At 41.6% G+C, this 11,506-nt stretch overlaps 1 protein-coding gene across 1 annotated transcript in view; it reads left to right on the plus strand.

Moving 5' to 3' along the window:
- The window catches only part of LOC102259232 (PR domain zinc finger protein 2-like), a 32,571-nt gene that overhangs the window by 10,205 nt on the left and 10,860 nt on the right, over window positions 1-11,506 (plus strand). Inside the window, exons 2-3 of the mRNA XM_014545513.1 lie at window positions 6,296-6,413; window positions 8,084-8,187. Of these exons, the coding sequence (XP_014400999.1) occupies window positions 6,296-6,413; window positions 8,084-8,187 (222 nt within the window). The remainder of the gene's footprint in view (window positions 1-6,295; window positions 6,414-8,083; window positions 8,188-11,506) is intronic.

Genomic DNA, 11,506 nt, shown 5'->3' on the forward strand with positions numbered 1-11,506 from the left:
GTGGGGCGGGGTCTCAGGGAATCAACAGGGCAGAGAAAGCAGCTATGGCTGATCCTCAGCCCTGCCCTAAGAAGCCCCGGGTCTCAGTGTCCTGAGGTAATCTTTGCAAGCACCTCTGAGAGAAAGCCGCCCTCGAGTTCCGCCCAATGCCAGACTGTTCAGTTTCTCCCTGTATGAGTCTGGGTCCTCAGAGATTCGCCCGGAACTGGAGTTCAGAGCAGTCGGAAGCTTGAGACTCCCTCCCAATTGAAAAAGACAACCATGTCCTCAGTTGCCAGCCCTTTCCATGTGCACCTCCGTACCTCTGCACTTTACTTCCGCATTTCCTCTGAGTCTCAGTGTGCTTTTCTCTTTCCTTCTAGTTGTAGAATTTCCACTCAGCCAGCCTTCCTGTGGTTCTGGATGATGTCCGTTTTGTCTTTTAGTTGTATTTTTGAAGTGGTTGTGTGAGGCAGCAATATCCGGTGTTTACCTATGCCACCATCTTGGTTTCTCCTCTCATCATTGATGTTTCTATCTCTCCCTCTCCCTTCCTCTCTGAAATCAATAAAAAATGTATTTTTAAAAACTTTATAATAAAATAAAATAACTTCTTATCACTGTCATTGCTTGAGTTCAGACCCAAACGTCCCTTGTTTGGGCTGTTATAGAAACTTCCTAATTGATTACCTCACTGACATCTCTCCCCATTGAATCATTTTCCCCGTGCCTTAAGTACTATACTTATACAACATAAAACTGACCATATAGGAAATCAGAGAAGTGGACAATCATCATGAGTTGTTTAGAATGTCTTCATGGATGAACTGGGATTTGAACTTGACCTGGAAGGATGTAGAGAATATTGACTGGCAGAAGAATTGAGGGCCATAAGGACCAGTGGCCTGGGTTCATTAGCAACTAAAAGCCTGAATTGCAAAAGCCCCAGAGGAGTAAGAGATCTAGTTTGGTGAAGGGAGGAGGAGCCAGAAGTTGGTGCCTGTAGGGGCCAGGGAGTAAAATATGGAATAGAAAACCTCATGACATCCTGTCACTCCCCTGACCAAAACCTTCTGGTGGGGTCCCACCACTCTCCTCATGCCATCCAGTCTCTGTGCCCTGGCCCTCAGAGCTCTGCAGGTTCTGGTGGTGGCCACCTCTGCTTGCTCCCTGGGTCACTCTGACCTGGCCATAGTGGCCTCTTTTCCTGAACATGCCAAGCTCTTTGTCTCCTCAGACTTTCCCTGGAATGCTCAATCCTTAACACATGGCCTTATTCACAAATCAGAACATTTTGAAACCTAAGATTAATCCCATTCCATTAGCCAGCAGAATGTCATAGCTTTCCCCAAACTTTCCTCTCCATTCCTAAGAGTGAAGAAGGCAGATGATATCTTAGTATTATTATAAAAACTAGCTCATGGACTTCCGAGAGAGACTTCCCAGGCATCCCCGGACTATAGTGTGAGACCCCACTGGTTAAAATGTGGACTCTGGAGTCTGACTATGTGGACTTGATCTTGGCTCCACTACTTTAAAATCTTGTAGCTTAGGGAAGTTACTTTACAGAGCTACACCACTGCATCATATTTGAAAGTTCAGACCCTGAAGCCCAACTATCTGGGTTTGTACCCTAGCTCTGCCACTCATTAACTGCAGCTATGGGCAGGTTTCAATTTTCATCTGTAAAAAGGGGGATCATAAAATTACAGCCAGAGTGGTAGTGTAAAGGTTAAACGAGGCAATGCATAGAAAGTGCTTGGAGTAGTGTCTGAGTGGCCTGCATACTTGGTCAGTGTTAGCTTTGGTTATTGTTGTGAGGTAATGCATAGACAGTGCTTAGCATAGATCTTGGCCCAGAGGAATGAATAAATGTCATGCTCCCTAAGTTCTCCTGCACCCCCCAACATGGCAGAGGATAGTTGTCCTGGGCTAGAGGAAAGGTGTTAGGAGGAAGCAGCAGAGGGGCCTTTCAGATGCTCCCTCCACAGCTGGAAGAACTGGAGAGTCAAAATCTCTCTGAGGTTTTTGTGTGCTGAGAAGCAGGAGAAGAGCAATTCCTAGCCAGTGAGCTTTGTGGGGAGGGGGCCAGGGCAGCTTTACTAACTAACCATTGTTTCTTCACCGCTCAGCACAGGGCTGGGCAGGCACCCAGGAGTGTTTGTTAATCATTGAGTGGTGGACTGAGTGCAGGAGGTCCACTTGGCCATTTATTGGGGAAGGGAGTGAATATTAACTACATTTGAGATTGAGGTAAGAAGTTGGAGACATCAAATTAACAAGATCAATTAATAGTTAATAACTAAGTAACTTATGGAATTAGGTATGTTAACTAAATTAACTTAAATTTAATGTGTTAGTTACATTTAATACGTACCATTCCAGATCAGTTCATTGAAATAAAGAGCTCTTGTGTTTCCTATTGCATAATAGAGAAGTCTGGAAGTCCTTGTAACTCCCTCCATACTTATCACAGTGATCAGTGTTAAAAGCCTTAAAATGCAAATGGGCCTTATTCTGGGATAGCAAGGATGGGGTCCGGGGAGGAGCAGCAGCCAGGGTTCCTTCCTAGAGCTTGCAGCCTGGTCTGTGGTTGGTACCTTCTGTGTAGATCAGCAAGTGGTGATACATTTCTCCTAAGGTGTTATTACTCCTGCCTTCCTCACCTTCTCTGCTCTGCACACATTGGACTTTTGCCTGTCTCTTCTCTGAGCACACCAAGCTTTTTCCTAACTCAGCAGTGGTCCTTGCTGTTCACTTTCCTGGCATATTTCACCCCATATCGCTGCGTGATTCTTCCTAGGTGTAGAGAGGTCTTCCCTGAGCACTCTGTCTAAAGCAGCACCCTACCCTCTCCATTACTGTCTTTCTGTGCTTGGTTTTCCTTTAGAGCATCAATATCTACCAGGCATCGTATATCTGATTTTATTTGCCTTCCTTACTAGAGGGAAACATTGTTAAGGCAAATGTGATGCCTGAAACATTGCCTGGCCATAGGAGGGACTCAGAAATATTCTACTAAATTAATTGATTAGATATTGCAATTTCTTGTAGACAGTATCGATCTGGGACCAAGTTGGATGACCCTGTTTACAATATATTTCATCTGATACTATCAAGATATATACAAAAGAGAGATTCCAGTTTTATTGAGCGTGTGAGGGATTTTTAAAGCGTTTTTTTGTTCCAAAGGTTTAATTTATAAATTGGTTGCTTGAAATTGAGAACATATCATATATTCCAAAAAAGGGTTCTTGTATCAACCCAGAAAAATACCTACCTCAGATGCAAGAAATTCAGGCACACATGGAGAAAATACTTCCTGATAGATGACCCTGCTATTTTACTTCTATCCCTCCTTTTTCTAAAAAAGATTTCAGTTAGCTTACAAGAATCATTTAGTCATTCAAGTATCTAAGTGACAAACATTTTATGTCTCCTGCTAAGCATTGGGGTGCAGCATTCAGTAACGTATACACCATATGTCTTCATTGCACTCTGATGGGGAGGTACGTTAAACTTGAAATTATACTAATAATTGTTTAAAATTGTGATTAGACCTATGCAGGAAAATTAAGGAAGGGGAGAGGATGGTTCTCCTTGGACAGGCCAACCCACCTTCTGCTTCTCGAATCACTGATTTTCTAAAAATGTTCCATGCAGTGGAGATTCCGACAGCCTGGGAGGCTAGAGGAAGGCCTCGAAGCTGCCAGGGCTGGATGGCTGCGTAGAGATGGAAGTTGAGTTTCGTTCTAGTGTAAAGGCTCTAAAATAAACAGAGAAATAGCTTTTCCCAACTAGGTAAATGAGCCCAAATTATAAATAATAGGTTGGCTGAAAGCAGGTAAATAAAAGGGTAGGAGTTTTCCTTATTTCTTTCCCCTCTGGCAGCTCTGCTGAGGTCCTTTATATTCACCGTGTTTCACAAATTTTAATATTCCTGGTCTCCAACTTACACTGATGTTACACATTTCCTGTGGGAATGACCATTCTGTCTTAGTACCGTCATCTGCTGACCTTTCCGTGGACGTTTGGAGGTTTTAGGGTAGATGTTCTTAGGTTATATTCCAGCAGAATCTTTTTTTTTTCTTTCAGTTTCATTAAGATGTAATTGACAAATCTGTAAGATATTTAAATTATACATTGTAGTGAATTGATATACATACATGTTTTGAAAGCATTCCCATCTTCCAATTAGTTAAGATATCCATCACCTCTCATATCATATTTATCCTTTTGTGTGTGTTTGTGAACATTTAAGTTCTATTCTCTTTGCAAATTTCATTCAGTAACAGTGTTATCAACTATAGTCATCATGTTTTACATTAGAGGCGCAAACCTAATCTAGCAGAATCTTAACTGGAAACCCCACAGTGGTTATGAGCTTGGGCTCTGGGGTCAGACAGACAAGGTTCAAATTATGGCCCTGAGCAACTTAGACAGTTTCCCTAGGCCTCTTCGTGTATGTTTGTGTGTGTTGCCTGGAGGAGGCACTGACAGTCCCTGCCTCCTGTTCTGTTTGGAGTAAACTCTATCATGCATGTAAGATGGTTAGCACAGTGCCCTACAAGGAGTCCCCGGGGAGCTTCTGAGGGCATATGAAGTTGTTGTTAATAATACTGTGATAGTGCCTGGAAGTATCAGTTTAGCTTAGCTGACTGTCTTTGCAAAGCTCCTGGGGAGGTTAAATGATGTCAAATTCTTTAAAATCTTTGCTTCGGAGTCCATCCGAAAAAGGGGAAAAACTTTCTCTTACTGGAAGTGATAGGACTCATAACTCGGGCTAGTACTTGTTAATATTGCTTAATTTATCAGTGTTAAAAAAAAACAAAACTATTATATAGCCTAGGGTACCAACTACCAATTTTATACCTTTCTCCGCTTTGAAAAAAATGTATTCACGTTTCCATAATTCTAGTTTATAGATTACAATTTTAAAAACGGGCACTATATTTAGAAGTGAGAAATTTTTACACTTTAGCTACTTAAAAATACCACAGGGTCATTTTCTGGAGCACATTTGGCATTCCCATATTTTGGAAGGCACTTAACTTGTGTGTGATGATGTTGGGGCCAAAGCTTCTGAGGCGTATGCACTGCTGACTGCTCCATCCCAGGCAGCAACCCAGGTCTTCACGGTCTGCTTTTGTGCATTCAGCTCAAAGCAGGCCCGAGAGACCTTCATTATGACTTGCTCATTGCTGTGGGATTTCTTTCTCTTGAAGCAGCCTATTGGTAGTTTTTGAAACAATTGAAATTCTGGGAGTACTCAAATTTGGATGATATTCTTTTCTTGGCACAAAACTTTCTCAAAAACTACAAGAGCTTGATTATTGTGGGAAAATTAATCTTTTTAGCTTAGAGTTTGCTTTTTGCCAACGTTGGTTTCTTTGAAAGTTCTTGGGGGAATGTTTCCCTTTGCAGTGAAATAAAGAACACTCGGACTACAAAACCCAGCATTCTTAGGTGTCATGATACACACATGAGTTCTTTAGGGTATATGTGGTACCAGTTAACAGATGCTTGGTTTCCCTTTGACTTGAAAGTTATTTGTAAAATAACAGTCATGTTTTACCAGTTGACTTAAATCTCCCCTTTTCATCCCCTTCTATACATATTTAATAGCAATCTTATTTCTTAAGATTACAGTGAATTTGAACATATACTTTGGTTAGTATAAAAATGTCTTTCTTAGAGACTGTGATATCGTGGTGACTTTGCTATTTAATGACTTGGTGAATTACTGTTTCCTGGAAAGTTGTACTTCCCATGAAGGTCCAGAATAAGTTACAGTGCTCTTGGTTGGAATAGTCAAGGCTCTGCCAGGGGTATTGGTGGTGGAGATTAAAGCATGGATCAGGTGGGGTCCAGCTGGCCATTGTGGCCTTTACAGTATGTGCTGAAGGCATTCACTTAATAAGGAGTGTTGATTGTGAGTTTTTAAATGTTCTAAAATGCTGATGGTAGCCTTTGACTTAAGAGTAAGTGTAAGCTTAAGCTGCCAGATTCTCCGGGAGTTTAAAGCAATATGGCACCAGAGATTACATATTTTGAAAATGGCTGTGGGTGGCTGGAACAAAACAGATTAACACAGACATGCTTGAAGGTCAGTGGTTTCCTTTGGAGACTCACAAACAGACATCAAAGCAGCTCTGAAATGCTTGACATCATGAGCTTGGGCCTGGGCTTGGGCTTGGCTTGCCAGATTTAGCTTTCAGTTACATGTTTGCATATTTGCTTATTGGACCAGAAAAAAACAAAATGCTAACTGGGATTTCTTCGTTTTGCTATGATCCTTCTGTTTCTTGACTTGCAGAACACTACTGAGCCTGTGGCAACCGCTGAGACCCTGGCCGAGGTACCCGAACATGTGCTCCGAGGACTTCCCGAGGAAGTGAGGCTTTTCCCATCTGCTGTTGACAAGGCCCGGATTGGTGAGTACTAGGGTCCGAGAAGGAGCAGGGGAAGGGACTGCAGGCTGCAGGCAGACTTCCTTTGGGGCATTTAAGGTAGGGAGCTCCCCATAAAAGCAGCAGATTTATACTCTGACTTAGAAGATTATGTGGTGTTTATGCAGTTTCCAGTCACGAATCCAGGGTGGACATAGATCTTGTGTGTTTGATCTTATTTTTATGTTTTAATCTTTGGTCATAAGGCAAAGGAAATAAATGATAAAAATTTAGTCAAAGTACAGTCTTGGAATATATCATGTTTATATCCTGTGGTTTTTTTTTTAAAGATGTGCTTTTGATACTATAATTTATGTATATATATGTGTGAATAAATTTTTAATAAATGCTTTTTCTAATCCTCATTGGAATCTCTTCAGTAACTTGAGCATTTAAATTGTATCATTCACATGAAAGTGTTCGATTTTATAGCTCCACTAATTTATTATTAGCTGTTATCAAGCAGGATTCATAGCAGACTTACAGAAAAGTGGGATTCGTACATCCTAGCTGAGCAGGACTGGCTGAGATGCCACCATCCTGTATGTGAGGAAACTGAGGCCAGAAGATGAGGGAACCTGTTGTCAGCGAGAGCCACTGCTGGGTACCGGATCCCTTGACTCCGGGTGGCCTCCTGCCATTTTAGCCACTGCTGCTTCATCTGCCTGTTTGCCTTATGGCCAGTTCAGAGGAAATAGAAACACCCTTAAGAACACCACAGAACAGCATACTTCTTGGCTGTTTGAAACTCCGCAAAGTGAGTTGTCCCCGTAGCTAAGATTTTAGGAAACAGTGAGGAGAGGGTTTTCATTTTGAACAAACAAACTTTAAAAATATTTATTAAAAAACCTATATTTCTAACCCTTTATAAAAGCAACTCATGTTTATTGGAGATCATTGAAGTCTGTAGAAAAATAGAAGAGTTTAAAAATTATTTATAGTTTGACTATATTCCAGTATTTTTCTCTTTAAGTGTGCTATTCTCCAAGTATTCGTGATTGTACTGTCCAGCTAATTTTACATGTAAAAATTAAAAACGAGCAAATATATAAAACATTCTTTTTTATTATAAAACAAAATAGGTTTTTTAGAGGCTATTTGGAAAATATAGAATATAAAGAAGAAAAATAAAAATCACTGTTGAAGACTTAACTTAATTTGCTTTCACCTGATCTTAGTTGATTTAACATCTTGCTTTTAGGCTGTAGCCTTTTAACTATTTGGTGAAACTGGATTGATTTTAGTGCGTCAATCTATTTTTTTTTTTCTTTCCACACCGAGAAGGGTGGTAAGACAATCTGAGTCACAGCTCCAGGTGATAGCGGCACTGTTAGACCTTGGTTCTTGAGTTTGGCAAAGACAGAATTCAGAGCCAAGAACTTGAGTACAAGACGTTTATTTAGCCTTTTAGAAAAAAAAGTCACAGAGGCAGAAGAAGTGAGCCAGCTGGGCTGCGTGGACTCAGGAAACAAGTTACAGAAGCAAAAGAAGGGCCCTTGGAACTTAAGAGAAAGAAAGTGAAAGATACGGGCCTAAGGAAAAGAAGGGGGTGGGGGAAGGCACAGGTGTGCTCTAGAGAGAAAGAGAGAGCACACTAGTGCTTCAGTCTTTAAAGTAACCACATACATTATAAAAATATTGGTTTTCTTTTCTAGGTGTCTGGGCCACTAAACCAATTTTAAAAGGCAAAAAGTTTGGACCATTTGTTGGTGATAAGAAAAAAAGATCTCAGGTTAAGAATAATGTGTACATGTGGGAGGTAAGGAAGAATTTTGTTTTTTTTGTCTATCAGAGTTCTAGACATTTAAACAAAATCTATTCTCTTAGGATCTGACATTTGGAAATTAAAACCACCATTTTAATGTGTTCTTTAAAAATCAAGAATATTTTTATTAAGTAGAAAATGTGTTTCCATGGATGCAGACTGCTGTTTACATTTGTATTTTGAGACTACTTGGCCATGCTCAACAATACTTGTCAAATCCACTCTTTATATCTCCTGTTCAGGGCTTTTGCTCTTTACAGGCTTCCAGATAGACACCATAAAAGACACCCCAAGGTGGCCGCAAATAAAACACTGTTCAGGTCCTCTGTATTTTAGAAAATCATCTGTGTTGCTGGAATGTTCAGAGTTGAATATATTTAGCACATGGCACATTTATATTGTGCTTTGAACTTTTCAAAAGCCTTTTATTCGGTTTATTTCATGTTCTCCCAACAATCCTGGAAGAGCAGAACATTAGCACCCTCCTCACAGAGGTGAAGCGGTTCAGAGCAGAGGTGAACTCCTCCTTCCTGTGGGGCCCAGATGTTGAGAGTGGTGTCGATGCAGAACTAGAATCCACATCTACGGACAGTGAGGCAATTAAAAAGGTTTCATTGGTTCCTATCCTACCGTTAGCTTTGTGACTCTGGCTAAAACCCTCAATTTTAAAATGAAGAGAATAAAAAATATCTCATTAAGGTAGATGTGAAGACAAAATATGTTGTTAATTGTTTCTTGGAGAGTTGCATGCGAATTCACCAGTTGTGTGGAATTTAGTTCAGATGAGGTACCCTCTGGAAACTCCTCATGTTCTTACAGGAACTGAGTGGTGTGACTCCTTTTGAAAGTAAGTGGAGTTTTTCGGTTGTGAGGAAAAGCATTCCAACCAGATTGTCTTAAATTGAGTCACATCTGTTTCACATGTAAACATGCACAAGCCTAAAAATAAAATATGCATAGGAAGTGTCTGGATACTTTACATCAAGAAGTTCTGTGGCATTTGTACGTTTGAAGTATATTGTGGTTCTTCTCAATGCTATAAGCAGTGTTTCTTAACTTGAGATTCCGATGACTTCTCCCAATAATTTTGAGTTCTTTGTTGTGAATCCCTTATAATAAATCTAATGGCAGTTAACCCAAGGGGTTTTAGGAATGAGGACTTACCCTGAGGATAATTACATTTGCTATTTCACCACTTTTGAGGTAAGAGAGTGCTATATTTGTAGAAAAACTGCCCAGTCAAAATATGCTATTACCCCAAGCAGTCACAGGTATCTTGACTACAAAATTATGCTCCAAAGCACATTTTTAATTTTACAAGTTTCCAAAGGGAAACTAACAAATATGCTCTTCTGGGTTAGTGCTCACCTGAGTGAGGATAATGTCAGGGACCCAGGAAATGTGTGCTTTACTTCTGGGTATAGAATGCTAAGCTTGTACAAATGCCACTGATATTAAACCCAAGTTTATGGTACCTATTTTACCCAACATAGCAGTTTGATATTGTTGGGCATATTGTATAAATTATTAATGGTGCCTTTTCTCCATTAAGCTTTATTTATATTGAAATTTCTGCATAGTATGAATTCATAGTAGCTTGGTGAAAATTGTGATTGGGAACCATGGCATAATAGGGATTCAATTTCTACTATTAATATTCTCTTGTTAGCTTAAGATACTTCTACTTACGTACTACCACAGTTTGTGAACCCTTATGACATTGCCAGTTCTTGTGGGTCAGGTATAAAGATTTAGTTTTTGTCAGGGCTGGCTTTTCCTTCCTCCAGTTAAAAAACAACAACAATCTGGAGTAGGGGTTTCAGGGCTGGGTGGAAAAGGTGAAGGGATTAAACAAACAAAACAAACCTCTAGACACAGACAACAGTATGGTGATTACCAGAGGGAAAAGAAGTTATAGTGAGATAAATGTTGATGGAAGGAGACTTGACTTAGAGTGGTGAACACACAATATAATGTACAGATGATGTATTATAGAATTGTACACCTGAAACCTATATAATTTTATTAATCAATATTACCGCAATGAATTAAATTTAAAAATCTGGATATCATTCACATAGTTCCAACCACAGGGTATACCATACAGAAACCCTTAAGCCTTTTGCTCTATTAAAAGTAGATATATATGACATATATATGAAGAAATAGCATTTGGCAAAGTACAGGGAGCATAAATTATAATGAACTTATCTACATACTAGAAGCCCGGTGCATAAAATTCATGCACAAGTAGGGTCCCTAAACCTGGCCAGCGATCAGGGCCAATTGGAGCCTTCTGGCTGCTGGCTGGGGCCTTCCTTCGTTCCACGCTGCCCCCTGGTGGTCATTGCATATTATAACGAGCGATCAAACTCCTAGTCAAACTCTCAAGGGGACAATTTGCATATTAGCCTTTTATAAAAGGCTAATATGCAAATTGTCCCCTTGAGAGTTTGACTAGGAGTTTGATCGCTCGTTATAATATGCAATGACCACCAGGGGGCAGCGTGGAACGAAGGAATGCTGCGACCTCTCACTGGCTACCTGGGGGCAGGGGTGACGGGGACGGAGGTGCGGTGAGAATGTGGGGTGTCTGCTGAGCTCGCTCTCACTCCCCCTGCTACTATCCCCCAGGATGCCAGGGCTCCCGCACTGGGGAAGCCCCCGTGCTCAGGTGCCAGGCGCTCTCAAGGAGCCTGCCCTGCACCTGCGCAGCCTCTCTGCTGGTACCACAGGGGCCAGTCGGGCTCCCTGCAGGTTCGCACAGGAGCCGGTCTGCGAGGCTGGCCGGGAGAGAGCGTGCTGGCCTCCCGGCTTCCGTGCAGCGCCGCAGGGTGGCCAGAGGCCCACACTTCGCCCTGGCCCGCGGCATCTGACTGCACTCACCTCATCTCCACGTGGGGACTCAGGCACCATGACTCTGGTTGAGGAGGTGCGTGGGGTCCTGGGGGCCCAGGTGCTGCTGCCCAGGGCTCAGAGGTCAGCTGGGACCTGCCCCTCCATGCCAGACACTCGCACTTCGATCACCGGCCAGGCCTAGTGACCACGCCTGTGCACGAATTTCATGCACCAGGCCTCTAGTATAGATATAAAAGGCTAAGTGTCCGACGATCTGGGTAACGACATCACATAGCAATGCCCGGCTTCCTCTCCTAGCGACAACTAGCCTCCTTGCAGTTTCTTCAGCCCAGGAACCTGACTTGCTTTATACCCAGGTGGAAACATTTTACACTTTAAGCAAATGTCTGTGAAGCGTTTTCCCGTGACTCATCTCATTTGATCCTCACAGAAGTCCTGGAGTAAGTAGATAGGA

This window comes from Myotis brandtii, unplaced genomic scaffold (assembly GCF_000412655.1).
Source record: "Myotis brandtii unplaced genomic scaffold, ASM41265v1 scaffold410, whole genome shotgun sequence".
Classification (NCBI taxonomy): Eukaryota; Metazoa; Chordata; class Mammalia; order Chiroptera; family Vespertilionidae; genus Myotis; species Myotis brandtii.